We start from the raw sequence: 20,771 nt of genomic DNA, 5'->3' as shown, positions 1-20,771 counted from the left end.
GTGAGCAAACTAAAGGGATAGGAATAGGCAACCTGGTGTCAGAGCACTTCGTATTATGTACGTAAATCTGAGATGCTCCATTTAGTACGAAACGTTACATTTTGTATGGTGTGTATTCATTTGTGGATGTCCTTGATCAATTTTTTCGTGTGATATGTTACGAATTACAATTCGAATGATAGGTTGTGAATTTGCAAAATGTACAATTTGTTACAAATACATTTAAAATGTATAAAAAGAGGAAGCCTTAGATACGCATTGTCTGTTCACCAATAATGTTATGTGAATGCTGAAGAGCCTGTGGTGTGCACATAATCCGTAAATTGTTCAGTGACAGCATTGTTAGCAGCTAAAAACATGGATTAGCTCACTGGTTATGATAATCTAAAACCAAAACCATCGAGCATTTCCTGGAGAAGCATATGTTTCTTCTTCTATGGTGTGACAAGCGACAAAAAGCGTACTATTGCCACCTATTGGAAACTGGTACAGGCTGCAGTGCTCTGATAAAGACAACAGATGAACAGAAGACAAGCTAGACACACCAAAATGTATTTCTGCTAGCAACTAGCCTGTGGGTAACCAAACTGAGTAAGTTTTCTAATAACTAGACTCTAGTTAGCTAAAACGATATTCAACACAGGCCTTAATTCTCTGGAGTTGTTTGTACTTATGCCGGTCGATTGAACGTTCGCGTGCTGGCTATGTTAGCTAGCTAACTAACATGCTGACAAATGTCAGCTAGAAAGCTAAGTTAGCCAACTATATAGCTATCTAACCATCTTAGCTATTTTAGCTGCAGTAGTAAGCTAATGTGATGCACGCTATCGCTGCTATGATAACATCAAACACTGGCTAATTACCAGTCGACTATAGCTAGCTAGCAGTTGAACTTCACAATCGTCTGCGCACCATAGACCCCACTGATAGAACAATGCGAGAGACCGGTTTTATCTGGCATGACTTGGCCAGCGAGCATGGTGATGTTAGCTAAGCTAGCTTTGTCACTAATTTAATGACAAGACAAAGGATAGCTATCTATTCACCGTAGAAATTGCATTTTGTCGTTACAAGTAGTATTATATATAGTCTAATAAAAATGATATAATTTTGCTAACTTCATCTCACATCATCAGACTGCTGAATAAACTCCTGTTAGCTAAGTCAACGTTATGGTGTCACCCTTCAAGTGCTTAACATGTTTTCTTAAGGAATGGGATAGACTTATGTAAGCTTAAGCTATTCGTGTTATGCACAAATATAATATTTGAAAGTCTGTTTGTCTGATAGGTATTAACTTACATAAGGTAACTAACCCCAGTGCTACCAGACATCATGAAAGAGTTGCTTACTAGTCCTAATTATTCTTCACTTCTCTTTTTCTTTTGTTTTCAGATCAGCAAACCACCCATTCCTATGAAGATAAAAGAAACCTGGGCTCATGAGGATTGCTGGGCATACACCGAGTGGGATATCCACCAAGCACTGGAGTACAGATAACACTGCACTACCACCACTGTGGTAAGAGCATCAGATGTCTTGATACCTGCACAATTCACATAAATCAGGCTAATCTCACAGATATGTTGTCTAGACATATATTTATTTACTCAGTTTTCCATTGTCTCTATAGTATTCTTATCAGAATGCTTGTGTACTTTGTATTACACAAGAAGTTGAGTTATACATTTGGATACAGTCCCTCGACGAGTGCTGATTTAACTGTGGTAATAATGGCCCTGTAGAAATAATTCTTACCACTAAATGCTTTTTATCAGCACTCTAATGGGATGTCTGGTCTCATAATAGGGTGAATGGGGCTGAATTGTGGTGACATTCTGTGTGGGAGTAGACTTATATGGGAGGTCTGACTGGGCTGTGGTGGGCCCAGGCAGGCGACAGACTTCTCATCTCCACAGGAAGTCTGTTCTGTCTGTCTTCCTTGCTGAACAGATGAGGGGCCGTGATGGTACCCTACATTCTCAGGAATTTGTTCTTTAGATAATGTTCCAAAAACTTTGCAAATAACAGAGTTGGCGATAAAGAAAGCACATGTGGATTCTTCAATCCTACCGCGTCATTGTATGTACTTTATTCTTTATTGGCATAGTTGCAGCAGTGTTTTTGGAACTGGTTCTAAACAACTAAATAACATGTTCCTGAAAATATAACCTAGTCTAATGACCATCCCGAGAGGAGAAGGGCCATTAGGTGAGGGCCTGAGGCACAGCCAATGTTCCTCCCAGCAGGGAGACATCCAAGAGTAGGAGAAACGGGGTACAGTGTTAGAGGAGGCAGCGCTGGCTGTCTCCAGCCCCTAAGGTAAACAGGATCTTGTCCTGAAGGTCGCTGGGGTGCTCCACAAGGCCACTGGAGACAATATCCTGGGTATTATTATCAGAAACGACTAAGAATAGAGAGCACGGTGGTTGTCGTGCTTTTGGTTTGTGTTTGGACCAAACGAGCCAAAACGGAAGATATTTCTATAGAAGTGTTACGGTTGTGAAGATAATGTTCTGGAAGGGAGTGGCACGTGGGGGGAGGGGGGAGGGCACATGATATTTTGATTTGATTTTTATGGTAAATGTCTGAGGTTTTTCAGCCTGTCTGTTATAGAACTTTTCAAGATTTTGAGTTGTAGGCCTAGCACCTAAATAGAGAAGACATATTTTGTAAGCTTATCACAAATGGAGACTTAATGTTCTACTGTATTTTATTCCAGATTTTGTTTGTCTTATTTTAAAATATATGATACTGGGCATATAGGATAGACTACCTACACTACAAAATAAATGTACTCATACGTGTTATTCGATCATTTCAACCAAACTGCTTTCCCCTTGGCAACAGGCGTCTCCATAGCCAGCCGCTAAAATAGATCTTGGTTCTATTTGAGATGCTTGATGCGCTGCAAGTCCCGCTTCTCCCATCTACTCATTGGGTTTCACGAGCATACTAACCCACGTGGGTGATTGGAATATGAAGGAGGAGAGACTAATCAAAGAAAACAAACTAAATAGGTTTCTCAAATAGTCACCTAAAAAGGACCTAATGTGTTTCAGGTAAAATAACAACCCAATGTTTATCTCGCAGGACAAATTAGCTCGCTAAATGTCCATGAATGTTTCATGTGTGCTTCGACCTCTCCCCAAATTAATATAGTTGGTTTTGGTGTTTTAACCTCTGTGTCATTCATGCGTCTCGTGGGGAAAGACAATCAACATACGCACGATGGCACACACAGGGCCAGTTTGATCAAGGTGTCAGTGTTTCTTTCTTTATAATTGAAGTGATTTACAAGGTGGACCACACTTAAATGACTAATCTAACCGCTTATAAATTAGATTACTGCTAAACTGACTTTGGTCTTCTGAGACAACGTGTGTGTTTGCCGGGGTAATAAAAATGCTGTCCAATACCTGCCCTATGGGAGTTAGATTAATTGGACCTGCTTGACAGTGGTGAAATCAATAGCAAAGCAAACTCCAGTGTAATGCATCAGAGATTCAGGTGTTAGACCATGCACGTGATTGTCAGTCTTTTTTCATTTCATTGCTACACCTTTCAAATGAATCATTTGGTATTTTCTGATGGATGACCTATCATGATGCCATTGATTTATGTTGCTGCCAATACTGGCTATGTAGTACACATCACATTCATTCAACGTAGAATGCTTGTCTTTTCTTTTTTTCTTATAATGCCAGAGGCAAGCAATGGTAGACTTCGTTGATTTTGAGTGTTAAATGGCTTAAAGAATGTAGCCTGTTATTAATTGCAGTAGCTAATCTGTGTTCCATATGCCCATACCATTTTTAATGGCATAATAGGCTCTTTCCATATTTTTGTTATTGTATTTCAAATTGGAGGTGGAGCCCACCATTCTAAATGGCAAGTATTTCAGAAAATGTTTTGCTATTCTGTAATTTGATCATAAGAACTTGAACAGATCATGAAACAGGTTGTTTCAAAATTCATACTTGTGTTCTATCTAGAAAATTAGGCAAGTACGGACGTCAACTGTCATTTTTCAAGTGTGATTCCAAACGTAAGTACGTGAAAAGGCAAGTATGTACTAAGTTTACCGGAAGTTCCATAAGCGTACTTGGGAGGTCTGGAAAATAAAGCACGCATGGGAGCATACTTTTTCGGTCCTTTCGCGGGGAGGCTATCACAACACCTTTTTTTTTTACTTCTTAATTAAGAAGTAAACTTAACTAAAGTCCCGCTTGGGAGATCAATTTCCAGAGGATTAAGAAATACTTTTGTAAATTGTAAGTCTTGTGTTTTTATTCAACAAATTGTTAAAATGTTAAAATTACTTTCATATGAATTTTGAATTAAAATGTTGAGTCACTGGTGTTTATCAGACTGATAGCCACTCTCGTCAGACGTCATAGGTAGCTAGAAGTGATCTTGTCTTGCTAATCAGCTGTTTTAGAGATGAGCAACTAAACAAACTAATCGTGAAGTCGGCAATATGTCAATTGTGAAGATCCAGACAGTTTTTATTTTATTTTTTTAAATCCAGAATTTTTATACTTGCTAGCCAGCTAATGACAAATTCAAATTTGTTTTTTGTCCGTTTGTTTTCAGGGACAGATAGCAACTGATGCGTTAATTTTACTCCATGGCATAGGCTTGGCAGGACTAAAGTCATGCCCAATGGTTTGGAGGTAAGACATTTTAACAACAACTGATTAAAAACTTGGGAAATACAGCTAGATCTGTTCTGTTTAATCTAGGCCTGCTAGCCAGCCAAGTTATTTTTGCTTTCTTTCATTATTGTTCAATGTAGTGTCTTAACTTTCTTCTTGTTACTTTCCCCTCCCCTCTTGTGTTGCATCATTTGCATATTAAGAAAATGGGTTGAATAATCAACTAAAAGTAAATCGGTGACCACTTGATCAAGCCTATGAATATTCTAAACTTTTTACAAAACCATTGCACATTTGTAAAGGTAGTTGTTTCTCAGCATCTTGAACCAGGGGTGTGATCATGAGTCCAAACTAAAACGAGATTCTATTGGACAAATTCAGGTAGGTTCCTTTCCGTTTAAGAAACGTTAACAATCGGCAGAACGAATTCACCCCAGCACAAAAATTTGTGCAGTGAGGTTAATATCCCCCCCCCCCCCCCCCCCCCCCCCCTTATGTTTCTGCTCTGTTCTCCTCAGGTTGAAGCACATCCCACCCTAACACCTAGATACATGTAAAGAACTTGGAAACCTGCCGTCCACCTGGAAAGTCACCCTATCCCAGGGGTTTAGTCAGTAGTTTATTAAGTAGTGTGCAACATCACTACAGTAGATCCATACATGTTGTTTTCTATCATGGAACCTATGAAGCTCATTCTAAAATACAATGAGTTCTCTTCTAGGGGAACTTCACTGTGTGCAAGTTTTTATTCCTGCCCTGCACAAACACCTTGTTCAACTATTCGTGGTCTACAATTTACAGGAAAACAAATAAAAGCGACCATATTTATTAAAAATGACAAGTGTTGATGTCTCCCCACAGTTCTGGTTTTGAGGCTTGGCATCTGGGGGCTGCAGTTAATCTGTCAAATTCCCTACAAGGAGAGAGAAAGGCATTCATAATATTACAATGGTGTAATTATTTAATGTAATTCCTGTTTGATATGCATGCATATAATTAAAGTTGACATTGTCCTTTAATATGCCAGTGTTTGTTTTGTATCCAATGCATTTAGCTTACACTAGGATGAAGTGGCCTTCTAATCTAGTTGTATTGCATCATATCGCCTATCATTTGGTTATCAGTGTATAAAGTGAATGTAAAACAAAGCTAGCTTGAACATCATATGCATGGGTGTTATAGTTGTGTGAATTTAGCACTGAAAGCCTGCTCATTAGAAATGTAATGTTAGATTCAATATTCTGGCAATTTGTGTTTCACTGTAATCATTCTTAAACCGTAAGCAAAATAGTTTATTTAGCTTTTATTTATTTTTTGCTTCAAGCGTACCTGTCATACGTCCACAACGATGTAGCAGCAGACCAAGTAATGTGTGAGAGGAGGACCCCACATAAAATATTGATTCTGGTCGGTGTCAGCTTAATTCACTAACGTACTGAGGAGAACGATTCTGTGTAAACAAATGTAGCTAGCTGACTGCGTGGTGATGCGGTTTCCTGTTTATGTCAGTCACATCGAAGTACGTTTCAAATTTAACGGATTTTAAGCACTGCGTTCTCCATTCTAGACAGTATGCTCTCTCAGGTGTTCTTAGAAGTTCACCTTTGAAAGAACTGGTGAACGCAGGTGTGCATTTTGAAACATGGCCATACTGTATGTCATACTACTCTCCTCTTCCCAGGTAAACCATGATCCCCATCACTGAGCTGCGTTACTTTGTAGACTGTCAGCCTGCCTACCGTATCCTGAAGCCATGGTGGGACGTCTTCACCGACTACATCTCTATCGTCATGCTCATGATCGCCGTGTTCGGGGGCACGCTGCAGGTCCTTGAGCGGATATTCCCTTTTTTTCCAATGCACTTGGTCTTATTTTTGTCCAGCTCATGTTACATTTCAAATTAAACTTAATTTGTTTTATGCACAGGAATGAAATGCTTATTTAGCTATTTTCGGTGTATCTAAAATCCTCTCGTTTCGTTATACAGGTCACTCAGGACAAGATGATCTGCCTGCCCTGCAAGTGGGTGGTCAACCAGACCTGCAGGAGGTATTTCAATGCCACCCTGTCGGCCCCGCTTATGTTGGAGCCCAAAGGAATCCAATACAACCTGGACCGCCACCAGTACAACTACGTAGACGCCGTCTGCTACGAGAACCGCCTGCACTGGTTCGCCAAGTACTTCCCCTACCTGGTGCTACTGCACACGCTTATCTTCCTGGCTTGCAGTAACTTCTGGTTCAAGTTCCCCCGGACTAGCTCCAAACTGGAGCACTTTGTGTCGATTCTCCTGAAGTGTTTTGACTCTCCCTGGACCACCAGGGCTCTGTCTGAGACGGTGGTGGAGGAGAGCGACCCCAAGCCGATGAAGATGAATGGCTCAATGGATAAGAAAGTGTCGTGTATCAGCGAGGATGTGGAGGCTAGCGTCCCCATGCTCCAAAGGACAAAGTCTCGCCTGGAGCAGGGTATTGTGGATCGCACAGAGACGGGCGTCCTGGATAAGAAAGAAGGTGAACAGGCAAAGGCCTTGTTCGAAAAAGTGAAGAAGTTCCGCATACACGTGGAAGAAGGAGACATTGTGTACAGGCTCTACATCCGACAGACTATTATCAAAGTCATTAAGTTTATTTTGATTATCTGCTATACAGGGTATTATGTGCACAATATTCAGTTCAGCGTGGACTGTAGTGTGGACCTAGAGGACCTCACGGGGTATAGAATGTATCGTTGTGCTCATCCTCTGGCCACGCTGTTTAAGATCCTAGCTTGTGTCTACATCAGCTTAGTGGGGGTTTATGGATTCATTTGCATGTATACCCTCTGTTGGATGCTGCGGCGCTCGCTGAAGAAATACTCCTTTGAGTCGATACGAGAGGAGAGCAGTTACAGCGACATACCGGACGTAAAGAACGACTTTGCTTTCATGCTGCACATGATCGACCAGTACGATCCGCTGTACTCCAAACGCTTTGCCGTCTTCCTGTCTGAAGTGAGCGAGAACAAGCTGCGGCAGCTCAACCTGAACAATGAGTGGACTCTGGACAAACTGAGGCAGAGGATCACCAAGAACTCCCAGGAGAAGCTAGAGCTCCACCTGTTCATGCTGAGCGGCATCCCAGACACCGTGTTTGATCTGATAGAGCTGGAGGTAGTTTGTGTAGAATTACCAGTGTTCCTTGTTGGCTGTGCCTTGTTTTTGTCACACAAAAAAATATATGTCCACACTGTAGCAACTTTGATTTGTTGTACACTTTAGGAAAGCACTCGCACATATGAGTCAGCTTGTTGCAGGTGTATGGGAATAATTAGATGATAGAAACAGAAACTCGCACATTGCTCTTGCCTGTGTGGGTCATTTCAGTTTGTTGGGCTTTCGGCCCAAATTTATTATTTTTATTATTATTGATGATATTCTAGGTGCTGAAGCTGGAGCTCATCCCAGACATCACCATCCCTCCCATCATCGCCCAGCTGGTCAACCTGAAGGAGATGTGGCTATACCACACCCCTGCTAAGATTGAGGCTCCGGCCCTGGCCTTCCTCAGGGAGAACCTCAAGTCCCTCCACATCAAATTCACAGACATCAAGGAGATCCCTCTGTGGATCTATAGTTTGAAGAACTTGAGCGAGCTGCACTTGACGGGGAACCTGAGCGCAGAGAACAATCGATATATTGTTATTGATGGGCTACGGGAGCTGAAGAGGCTCAAGGTAAAATTAACTTTTACAGACTAGCACACTCATCGATAGTCCTTATCAGTGACGCATTTTTTTAGCACCTATTATTGTTATTTTAACTGCCTTGTATTTTTTTCAGTCTACGTACATAGCGCTTTGAGTTTTCTCTAACACTATAAAAATGCTATATAAATTTAAATGCATTTATTATTAAGGTCCTCCGGCTAAAGAGCAACTTGACCAAGCTACCTCAGGTGGTGACGGATGTGGGGGTGCACCTCCAGAAGCTCTCAGTTAACAACGAGGGCACCAAGCTGATGGTTCTCAACAGCCTGAAGAAGATGGTGAACCTGACAGAACTGGAGCTGATACGTTGTGATCTGGAACGCATCCCACACTCCATCTTCAGCCTGCACAACCTGCAGGAGATTGACCTCAAGGTAAGTTTGTCATTGCTGTTTGTTACGTTCAGTGTACTTTTATGTGTTCTCGCAAATATGTGATTTTTCTTGTTTTTAGTCCATCTTGCTGATTTAATTATGTAAAGTGACTTTGGTTTCCCGGACACATTAATTATAGTCCTGCACTTAAAACCATGCTCAGTGGAGATTCTCATTTTGAATCTTTTTTGTTGTTGTTCAGGGCTAAGCTTAATCTGTGTCAAGGAAACTGGCACGGGGTGTTTTGAAAAGTATGAATAAAATCTATTATTATTGTCATCATTGAAGGACAACAATCTGAAGACTATCGAGGAGATCATCAGCTTCCAGCACCTGCACCGTCTGGTCTGCCTTAAACTCTGGTACAACCAGATTGCCTACATTCCCATCCAGATCGGCACCCTCAACAACATGGAGAGGCTCTATCTGAACAGGAATAAGATTGATAACATCCCCAGTCAGCTTTTCTATTGTCGTAAGCTACGCTTCCTGGACCTGAGCCATAACAACCTCACCTACATCCCAGCAGACGTGGGGTACCTGCAGAACCTCCAGTACCTGGCAGTCACAGCCAACAGAGTTAGTGCTTTCATTTTCAGCTTTGGTTTGTTGTACTAGACATTTCTGATGGGTTTTAAATACAATTTATTCTGCATTCATTATTTATGAGGAATGTGTTGTCTGTACTGTAGTTGTGTTTACTTATCTGAGAACTGAATCAAATTGCATTAACACAGTGATTTGTGTTTCATTTATTTGATTGGGTTTTCTTAGTCTGTAATAACTAGGTTTAACTCCAGATGTTTTGTCTGATAATTACAGTTTTACACATTGCAGTGTTTGTCACATATCCATCTGATATTATCTCTCTATCCGACTTCTCCCTTTTTTCTACTTCTACCGCGTTTAGATCGAGACCCTGCCCAATGAGCTGTTCCAGTGTAAGAAGCTCCGTACTCTGAACCTGGGGAATAACTGCCTGACGTCTCTGCCATCACGCTTCGGGGAGCTGACGGGGCTGATCCAGCTGGAGCTGAGGGGGAACAGGCTGGAATGTCTGCCCGTAGAGCTGGGGGAGTGCAAGCAGCTGAAGAGGACGGGCCTGGTGGTGGAGGAGGACCTCTTCAACACCCTGCCCACCGAGGTGAAGGAGCAGCTGTGGAAGGTGGACAAGGAGACGGCCTGAACAGATGGGGGTTGGAGGTGGATGTTCACTCCGTTGAAACAGCCAGGGCCCCTGGAGGGCTGGGGAGGACTACACAGACCCAGACAGCACGCTAACCGAGCAGGACCTGCTCACTTTGACTGTACTCTACTGCAGGGCTGCTTTTCAAGGGAATCTATGCTAATGTCCCACCGCCATGCTACTTTTTTCCTGCAGTAACAGTTGTGAAATGCCGTTGTAAAAGGGACATTGGTAAGGAAAAGTGTTAAGTTTTACAAGATGTGTGTGGATTGAATGAGATCAGATGTGTTGCATATGAGATTGCAAAATGCAAATGCAATATTCCTGTACGAGAAAGGACTTAAATAATTAGCCAGCAGATGCATTTTCTGGTGGGCAGTGTTATTGTCATTCAGACAGGGTATATTATCCTGTCATATCGTATCGTAACCCATTTATATAACACAATGCAGTAGACTACCCTTGATCCAGATTCTCTAGGGTGCTACGGGATGTTTGGAGATGTACGGAACGGGGCTATGGAGAAAAATGGGGGAAGGCCTCAGGGCCATGCTTTTTATATTTCAGGTGTGGGGAGGGTTTAGTATTATTTATTTTTTATCGAGTCCTGTAATTGATCAAATGATGTTTTCTCGGTTTTAGAATGAGTTGCTTACTATATAACGATGTGTGCCCGATGCTGCCCCAAAACCCTTATTCTCCTTTGGGCACCCAATTTCAAGTGACCTATAGTCTATTTGCTGTGATCCCAATCAAATGATCCATTGCTTATAGGCCTAGGCTATATGAAGTGCATGCTTGGAAAAGCACAAGGCAAAGTTATATTTGTAAGAAAATGAACTTCCTGAATGTTTTGCGCTGTTCTGATGGTGTAAATTTAAACTAGACTACACTGCAATGGATATTCCAGTCAAGAACCCTGCCCTGCTCTTGCTGACCAAAACCTGTTTGTGCTATCTAACCAATGGCTGTGCAATGTGGCAGTTCAGGAGGTGAGTCAGATATCTTCTGAAAATAATTTTTAATTCCGGCTAATTTGAGTAGGCCTAATTCATTTCAAGTCTTCATTTTAATTTGACTTTACTAACAAGAGGGCTTTGTGTTGGAGCCTATTTCTTCCTATTTAAGAAAAAGAGGTAGGCCTACCTGTTTGACAGATGAAATCATAGGATGTTATAAATAGATTTTTCTCGGCCAGTTCCTCCATCAACCCTGCACTCTTTAAAAGCATCTGTCAGTGAAGTGCTTGGTGTGTTAAGTGAAAACCACGCCTCGAATTGAGCAGGTATGTGAGAGTATGCCATACCTTTTGTTAAAGAAAATGGCAAAAAGCATAGACCTACCCTTTTATTTTTAAGAAAATAAAACGGACCCTATTATATAACGCAATCTATAATGGTGCTTTAGTCCGTGATGCTTTATGCTAGAATCAAGCTGTAAAATACATGGGAAAGACGAGACTCCGATGCATATGGGGATGTATTTGGTTTGTCTCTATGACATTGAGTCTGAGCTACAACCTTCTATAGCTGACGAGACAAAAAAATGTACTTTGCTTGGGAAGTAATCTAATATGTGTGATTCTGTCGCTATCAATTGAGCTATTAATTTTCTGTAAAATGTTTAAACTCCAACAGCTTTTAGGGAGGTATGCAAGGTCAATGCATTCCTCTGACACAGCAAAACACATGAATAAGAGGAGCCTGCTTGTCATCAGAAACGTGGATTATAACACAGCTGCAATGAGCATTACTATGGATGAAGACAAGATTAACAAAATATGGTCTTTTTACAAAAGTACAACAAATGCATCATAGGAATGATAGCTGGCTATCGCTATGTAAACTTGGGATTGTATGTCAATCACTAACTGCTACAGTACTACCTTTGCTCCTTCTAGCCAAAGGTTAATACAGTATGATCCCCGAAAAAGGGATTCTTTTAAATAGGCAATGCATGGACATTTTCACATGTCAGTTAATGGGAGGAGATATGTGAATAAGAAGTCAAGAAGATTTAAAGGGATTTATTAAACATATATTGCACTAGATGGATGAAATCATCTCATCTACAGTAAGAGGATAGTCTTGTATTACACCGTCGGACAAATGCACAAAAAGCACAATGTGTAGGCTATTTATGTTATTGGAGGTTATGATGCAATGCAAATGTCCTCAGCAATGCTGGCGTAGACAATCAACTCTAATTTCATGGTGTATTTTCAGTGACATTATGCATGTTATAATGGAATTATGTACATATTAATGCTAGATTACATAGAAAGTGAGACAAGACTAACAGTAAAGACCAGATTAAGCCTAGTCTAGGACCAAAAAACATTCTCCGTCTCAATGGAAATTCTAATTTGAAAGAGTTTTTTTTTTCCATGACGAGGCTGAATCTGTCTAGGAAACCGACCCTAGATGAGTCCTGCCCATCATCAAGCGTGGGGTGTCTTGAAGAAACAGTCCCCTTATGTCCTGTGCAATGCAGTTTTCAATATGGAAACTGCATTTGGTGCGCGGGGTGTTTGTTGAAGTCTGTGAATCAATGTGTAATCCCAAGGAAACCCATTTAAATATTTTTTTATCTACTCACTAGCCTAACTCACTAAATCAATCTTATTGAAGCCACTATTTTTAGGTAGGTTTATTGAGTGGTAAATGAAATGCAAGCAATACTTCATGATATTAATTTGAAGAACAGTCGCACTTAGACATTCCATTTTTCTTCAGTGTTGACAGCTATTAGTACAGTACACCAAAACCTCAGGAAATTGCCATTCAATTTTATCCTCCTTTTGTTGACATTTTTGTTTATTCCACTCAATATTTTGATGTTAATTTAACAGTTGTTATACCACACATTTTTATATTTCTATACTTTTTAAAAAGTTTTCTGGTTTTTATTAGCATTTAATATAATATGAATTGCTGGTTCGAAATTGTCGAACTTTTAATAAAATAAATCTGAAATCATACATCACATGGGGCAATTCATTTCTATGTCTTCTGTTAGTTACATTCTGAAACACCGATTTAACAATGTTAAAGGTTTCTTTTGGTTCTCACTTGAATTAAGAGTATGGAAGGAAAGTATGTTTCATGTAGTTCTGTTTTTAATCTTATTTGTCATCCTTTCCAACATGTCATTTTGACACTATTGTTTTTAAATCTCATTACTTTGTTGACTGACAACCCCAGTTTAACTTTTCATTCAGACACAGTGACTAGCAGTCAGTGTAGCAGCAGTATGACATTTATTTAAAAAAGATAGTTCAGCACTTTTGGACAATAACTTTGCTATTTTGTTTAAATGACATGAATGTTGTGAACTGTGTCTAATCCTAATTATCCCCTTAAGCATGATCACCATTCCCCTCCTTTACTCTTTCATTCCTGTTATGAAATTATAGTATAATAAATGTAATTATGCACATACTGGTCTCATTTTACCATTTGTTTCCTGAATCAAGAGGCTTTCTATGGTCATGAAATTACTATTTTGAAAAAGAGATTTCAGATTTTCTAATTGGACGTTTGAACATTTTGTACTTTGTGTACAGAGAGAACCAAAGGTGTCACTCAGCACATGTAAGGAACTTGACAAAAACATTATTTTCATGGTGTTTCATTACTTTAACAGAACGTTTCCTTTAATTTTCCCTATTTTTGGGGTAATGTTCTTGGAACCTTCGCCAAGTGGTTTGACATGTTTTCATATAGTTTGAGAACGTTAAGAGAATGTTCTTCTGTGAGAATTTAAGTACTTCAATGTTTTCTGCTGGTTTCGTTATGGTTCTATTTGAAGTCATGTTTTAAGAAAACTTTCGATAAAACCCACCACAGTAACATTCAGAGAACGTTCGAAGAATGTTATTTAAAAACATTTGCATTCGCTTCTCAGAGCCAACAACACTATCCTTGATCTTGTTAAATGTGTTCAGGTGTGTTGGCTGCACCCACTAATTGGTCACACCTGACCTTAATGAGTGCTTGTTTCCTTTGAAATGGGGTCTGTTTGAATATACTGAAATGAACAGCTTTGCATGAGTAAAAAATAACATAGCATGCTAGCTCCATACTGGTGGCACAGTGGACTAATTCAATGGCTAGAGAGCAAAATATCATAGGTTTGGAATCTCACTGACACCAATGCCACAATACAAAAGGAATGTGTTTGCATAATTAATGCCTAAGCAAATTCCTTTCCATATGTCCTGTCTGTGCTTGGAGTTCAAAACAGTTAAGCAAGCAGTGTTATTAAAAGTCTAATTGTAACATTTAGTGAAAGTTTTAAGGAAGTTATTTAAAAAAACTCCAAATAACCTTTACATTTGGTTCCCAAAGATTCCCAGAATGTTCATTAATTACCTTCAAATAACCTATAATTTCCATTCTCAGAACATCAATAAAAACCACCCCAGAAAACCACCCCAGAAAGTAAAATGTTCTCAGAACCTTCCTGCAACCAAAAAAGTGTCGTTCCCAGAACATTCAGATTTACCGGTCAGAAAAGCTATGGGTTTGTTACCAAAAGCAGTAGGAAACCAAAAATGTACACTCCCACAACCAAATATGCTAGCTGCTAGAGCTTGAGATATACGTTCTAAATATGTATTTATATTCCTCTATCTGTGAATCAGTTTGAGTTGCGGCAGTAGTTGTCTTTGCATCATAGCACCATCGGTTCAGCTCTGAACTCCAAAACAGGGTGTAGTCCTGTTACTGTCACAGAGCTACTGGCAGTGCCAGGCTAAATATAACATAGTAAAACAAGGTATTGATTAAAACTGTTTACTTCAAAGATGTTTAGTAAATGCAGCAATGGTTCTCAGCAATAGAAAAACATTTGATCACCTGTAAAAAGAAAAGAACACATGAGAGTTTGTGGTCTCGCGCCTATTCATTTGATTTAAAACTCAGACACTTTTGTAGGATTGTCAAACATTTGCCTGCTGACAGTACTTGGCACCTCTGAACAGTGTCGGCAGTTAATCTCTTTGGTGTTCACACAACAAAGACCCAATAATCTATATAATCCCTTGATTGCTAATGCTATGTATTGGCCATTGAGAAGGTTTGAAGTCGCCGGTCAGCCATAATGGTACACCCCAGTAGGAGCAGTCATCCATAGGAATCAAGGGTCGGAACCGGTTCAGGGAACAGAACCGAAAACTGGAAAATAACTAAATTATTTGAGGAACTGAAAATGAAAGTGATCTATACTGTTCTGGAACAGAACCATTATTTTAAAAGCATGGAAACTGGTTAATAACGTTCTTTTACATTCCAGAATTTTTTTTCCAGTCCCACAAAAATCACAAAAAAGCACCTATGCAAAGCCCTCACTGTCACTCAGAAACTTATTCCAGCATCTCCCTGCCAGCTAGAAATCTTTTCCTATGGGTGTGCATGTGTGTAGGCTAGCTGCCCCTCCCCTCTGAAGCATAAATTACTGTAGCCTACGGATGATGTTACAAGCATAATTCAGAAATTAGGGAGAGACGTTTAATTAGAGAAGAATGGATTAACCTTTTCAATGCTAGTTAAGGATACTATAGTTATCACGTTTCACATTGGATTTATTAACTACAAAAAGGTAAGATGTGTTTTTAATTCTAGTGCTACTCTGCACAAACAAGCTTGTTAGCTGTCTTGCTAAAGTTTGCTCTGGTCCAACGTTAAACCAACTCGGAAGTTCAAAGATTCTGCAATCTAGAGTCGGTAGGTTCCTTACTACTGGGTCAGTACCAATGATTTATATATACACACTAGGTCTCTGATAGGGGGTGTTGTGTTGAAGCCACGGTGCCTCCATCTTGGCACTTCCACACCATTGTAAAAAATAAAACAAATGCATTTATTAAAGTCTACGTTAGTTTTTACCACATTTATTATATTACAGACACCTTTATGCACACTTTGAAATTATATTATGTGACCTAAACATACCAATACAAAATGTTTAAAAGGTATAACATTTTCCTTAAAGTATATCGTTTTTTAGATTACTACACTGTAATATTCATATGTGTAAACATACTGAATTGTAATTGGATGCATTTTACCTCCATATCATACTGTGCATATCATATTGGTTAAGACCACCCAAATGGTTAGGTCATGGGCAGTTTGATCCTGGTTGGCAATACGTGAACATGCCAGTTATAGCTAGCTAATAAAGAGCTACGTTAAGAAATATCCTGTAGTACTGCATTTTATTATTTTGTACAAAGTGTGCAAAACAAGACATACACCAATACATTTTTTTTTTAAATACATGTAATTTTGTTCTTGAAACATTTAATGTAAATGCTGTAGAATTCCATTCATTCCTATGGAGGACTGCTCCTACTGGTGAGTGCCAATATGGCCTAGCGGTGGCTTCAAAGCCTCTCAATGGCCAATACATAGCATTCCAGGGTTTATATACATTGGTCGGCACCCAGCAGGTACCGCTTTTGTTTTAACAAGGGAAGTTCCTTGCCACTGAGATAAGTACCTGTTGGCAGTGAGATTCTCTGTGCGTTTCATGCTTTAAGCTCCAAACTTGTTTGCGTGTCACGTTCGTTGTAATGATTAGACCAAAGCGCAGCGGGATAATACATTCTTCTTTTAAGGAAGAATAAACACTGAACAAACTATACAAAACGAACGTGAAGCTATGCGACACGAGTACTGACATGCAACTACACAGACAATAACCCACAAAACCAAAATGGAAAATGGCAACCTAAATAGGATCCCCAATCAGAGACAACGATAAACAGCTGTCTCTGATTGGGAACCAATTCAGGCCACCATAGACCTACATATACCTAGACATACCAAAACCCCATAGCCATACAAAAAACCCTAGGCAATACACAAACACACATACCACCCTCGTCACACCCTGACGTAAACAAAGGTAACTAAGGTCAGGTCTTGACAGTACCACCCCCCTCCCCGGCCGCAAACCTAAACCTATATGGGAGGGTCTGGGTGGGCATCTAACCTCGGTGGCGGCTCTGGGTCTGGACGCCGCCCCCCTTCTTTACCCTAAGTCTGCTCTTGTAGCACTGACCCGTGGCCCATCGCCGGAGGCCCCGGACTGTGGCCCGTCGCCGGAGGCCCCGGACTGTGGCCCGTCGCCGGAGGCCCCGGACTGGGTACTGTCACCAGACGCTCTGTACTGCCGAGCCGCACTGTAGGCCTGGTGCGTGGTGCCGGCACTGGTGGTACCAGGCTGGGGACACGCACCTCAGGGCGAGTGCGAGGAGCAGGAACAGGGCGTACTGGACTGCCGAGGCGCACTATAGGCCTGGTGCGTGGTGCCGGCACTGGTGGTACCAGGCTGGGGACACGCACCTCATGGCGAGTGCGAGGAGCAGGGCGTACTGGATCCTGGAGGCGCACTGGGGGCCTGGTACGTGGTGCCGGCACTGGTGGTACCAGGCTGGGGACACGCACCTCAGGGCGAGTGCGAAGAGCAGGAACAGGGCGTACTGGACTGCCGAGGCGCACTATAGGCCTGGTGCGTGGTGCCGGCACTGGTGGTACCAGGCTGGGGACACGCACCTCATGGCGAGTGCGAGGAGCAGGGCGTACTGGATCCTGGAGGCGCACTGGGGGCCTGGTGCGTGGTGCCGGCACTGGTGGTACCGGTCTGGGGACACACACCTCAGGGCGAGTGCGGAGAGGAGGAACAGGGCGTACTGGGCTCTGGAGGCACACAGGAAGCCTGGTGTCCTGTCTGTGCTTGGGAGTTCAAAACAGTTAACCTTAGCTAGCAGTGTTATTAAAAGTATGATTGAAACATTCAATGAACAAGACTAAAGTAGAAGTGAAAGTCACCCAGTAAAATACTAGTTGAGTAAATGTCTTAAAGTATTTGGTTTTAAATATGCTTAAGTATCAAAAGTAAATGTATTTTTTTAAATGTACTTAAATAAAAAGTAAATGTAAAAATAATTTCAAATTCCTTATATTAAGCAAACCAGACTGCACCATTTTCTTGTTTTATTTATTTACGGATAGCCAGGGGCACATTTCAACACTCAGACATAATTTACAAACAAAGCATGTGTTTTTTTGTGAGTCCGTCAGATCAGAGGCAGTAGGGGTGACCAGGGATGTTCTCTAAGTAAGGGAAAATGTATGGAGAAAACAAGACTACAAGCAAGTTGAAAGAGCGTGCTTCTACTTGGAGTAGCTGTACCAGCTAGCACATTTGGTTCCTTGGAAGTTGTGGAGTTCGTTTCAAACTGGTGGTGGGAACGAAGCCATATACTCCTGACTGGTAACAGACGTGAACATTTTGCCTGTTCTGGGAATGTTTATTTTTAAGTTGCAAGAAGGTTCTGAGAACATTTGACTCTGGTTCCTTGAAAGTTTTCATGGGAGGTTTTATTAACGCTCTCAGAATGGAAATTATAAGATATTTGGAGGTTTTTTTTAACGGGGAACTGCCCCCAGCTGATTTGGCCTCAATCTTTTTAGCTTGCTCCTCAAGAAATGCTGGCGGCCGTGACAGAAGCCAAACGTGAGTTAGCTTGGGGTGTGGTTTGATGTGGGTGTTTTTTGGGTGTCTCCTTGACACCACCAATACACACCCATCTGTCAGAACTTCCCCTGCAGCAGTTTCCCCCCACTCCATCACAACAAACAAACCTCCTGCAGGTTAATAACTACAGGAAGATGTATGGTGAGATGCCAGGGGAAGATTTTTGTTATTTATTCATTCTTTATTTATTCAGGGAAAAAACCCATTGAGATCAGGGTCTCATTCACAAGGGTGCCCTGATCACAGCAACACAACAATCAAACACAAGATGAAACAAAACAGCAATCAAATGACCTTTGAATAATTGATTTATAAAGCTCTTTTTACATGAGCAGATGTAGAAAACCCCAAACAGCAAGCAATGCAGATGTAGAAGCACAGAGTAATATGAGAAGAATGCAATTGCTGAATTTATGTAGATATTAAAATGTAGTAACAGGTCCATGTAGAATAAACAACCCTTTACATAATACCATAGGCACAGTATCTGTATCGGCTGGTCCCTTGGACCAGGAAAGATGAAAGGTGCACATTGTTATATTAGCAGAACACTGCTTCTGTCTACATTTTGTCTGGTGGTAATGTGGCTACCTTGGCAAACATGTCAGAGTGGTCATACCTTGCTGTGTGGTGTCCTTTATACAACAGGAGTTTCCTTATCATATAATTACACAGGGTTTCTCCTCCCCATATAGACTGATACCATTCAATTGAATCATAAAAAATTCAATACAAGTAAAGGTTGTGTCAAGTAAAATGTTAATGCAGAGTGCCAGGTCTCTCTCCATTCAGAGACATCAGTATCGAGCCCTGTAACATCATCTCCACGTGCTGTCTCCATATACACTACCGTTCAAAAGTTTGGGGTCACTTGGAAATGTCCTTGTTTTTGAAAGAAAAGCTATTTTTTTGTCCATTAAAATAAAATAAAATTGATGAGAAATACAGTGTAGACATTGTTAATGTTGTAAATTACTATTGTAGGTGGAAACTGCAGGTTTTTTATGGAATATCTACATAGGCGTACAGAGCCACATTATCAGCAACAGTCACCCCTGTGTTCCAATGGCACGTTGTGTTAGATAATCCAAGTTTATCATTTTAAAATGCTAATTGATAAATAGAAAACTCTTTTGCAATTATGTTAGCACAGCTGAAAACTGTTGTCTGATTAAAGAAGCAATACAACTGGCATTCTTTAGACTAGTTGAGTATCTGGAGCATCAGCATTTGTGGGTTCGATTACAGGCTCAAAATGGCCAGAAACAAATAACTTTCCTCTGAAACTCATCAGTCTATTCTTGATCTCAGAAATTATAGCTTTTCCATGCAAGAAATTGGCAAGAAACTGAAGATATTGTACAACGCTGTGTACTACACCCTTCACAGAACAGCACAAACTGGCCCTAACCAGAATAGAAAGAGGAGCGGGAGGCCCCGGTGCACAACTGAGGAAGAGGTAAGTACATTAGTGTCTAGTTTGAGAAACAGACGCTTCACAAGTCCTCAACTGGCAGCTTCATTAAATAGTACCCGCAAACACCAGTGTCGATGTCAACAGTGAAAAGGTGACTCTGGGATGCTGGGATGAGTTCCTCTGTCCAGTGTCTGTGTACTTTTGCCCATCTTAATCTTTTATTTTTATTGGCCAGTCTGAGATATAGCTTTTTCTGATGACGTTGAGACTGGTGTTTTGTGGGTACTATTTAATGAAGCTGCCAGTTTAGGACTTGTGAGGTGTCTTTCTCAAACTAGACACTCTAATGCACTTGTCCTCTTCCTCAGTTGTGGCCTGGGGCCTCCCACTTCTCTTTCTATTCTGGTTAGGGCCAGTTTGTGCTGTTCTGTGAAGGGAATAGTACACAGCGTTGTACAATATCTTCAGTTCAAAGCATCACCCAGGTGGGTGCTACACTGTCAGCAACGGATGATCGGCTACTATGGAGGAACTGGGAACGTCGGACAAAGCAATGGGCCCTGATGGCCCTGATAAAGAGCTCCTAGCTTGTCTGACTTTCTCATTGGCTGCACTGTACCATCGATGCACCCTCTGCTCAATCCATATTGACTTTTCCGAACTGCCTCAACTCCATTTGATTTAATTTGTTGTTCATTTATGAATACTATATTCTGTTAACAAGAAGACCACAATGGAAAGAAGTTTTAAAAAGTTTTTGTGTTATTCTCTATGATTTTTAAATGCATTGTATCCACATGAGGTTGTATTATGTTTTTTTCTTTTGTCAAATAAATCAAATC

The 20,771-nt window shown here is 40.8% G+C and overlaps 1 protein-coding gene across 3 annotated transcripts; it reads left to right on the top strand.

Moving 5' to 3' along the window:
* Positions 1–450: 450 nt before the first annotated feature.
* Positions 451–13,405, top strand: LOC110526002 (volume-regulated anion channel subunit LRRC8A). 3 transcript variants are annotated; one of them, XM_090237971.1, is made up of 10 exons: positions 461–591; positions 1,396–1,521; positions 4,597–4,676; positions 4,862–5,039; positions 5,177–6,484; positions 6,646–7,809; positions 8,079–8,372; positions 8,555–8,779; positions 9,068–9,358; positions 9,690–13,405. In XM_090237971.1, the coding sequence occupies exons 5-10, from the start codon at positions 6,347–6,349 to the stop codon at positions 9,963–9,965; spliced, it is 2,388 nt and encodes a 795-aa protein (XP_090094097.1). In that variant the 5' UTR covers positions 461–591; positions 1,396–1,521; positions 4,597–4,676; positions 4,862–5,039; positions 5,177–6,346; the 3' UTR covers positions 9,966–13,405. The 3 variants fall into 3 exon arrangements, with proteins under 3 accessions (XP_021462250.1, XP_090094097.1, XP_090094096.1); XM_090237970.1 differs by lacking the exon at positions 4,862–5,039 and having other exon boundaries at positions 6,340–6,484; XM_021606575.3 differs by lacking the exons at positions 4,597–4,676; positions 4,862–5,039 and having other exon boundaries at positions 451–591; positions 6,340–6,484.
* The last annotated feature ends 7,366 nt before the right edge of the window (positions 13,406–20,771 follow it).

This window comes from Oncorhynchus mykiss, chromosome 6 (assembly GCF_057628025.1).
Source record: "Oncorhynchus mykiss isolate SJ-2025 chromosome 6, ASM5762802v1, whole genome shotgun sequence".
Classification (NCBI taxonomy): Eukaryota; Metazoa; Chordata; class Actinopteri; order Salmoniformes; family Salmonidae; genus Oncorhynchus; species Oncorhynchus mykiss.
This window is presented reverse-complemented; position numbering and strand designations above follow the sequence as displayed.

Coding starts and splice junctions, on each gene's coding strand:
- LOC110526002 (XM_021606575.3), top strand. CDS start 6,347: ATGATCCCCATCACTGAGCTGCGTTACTTTGTAGACTGTCAGCCTGCC. Junction 7,810..8,078: donor TTGATCTGATAGAGCTGGAG/GTAGTTTGTGTA, acceptor ATGATATTCTAG/GTGCTGAAGCTGGAGCTCAT. Junction 8,780..9,067: donor TGCAGGAGATTGACCTCAAG/GTAAGTTTGTCA, acceptor TCATCATTGAAG/GACAACAATCTGAAGACTAT.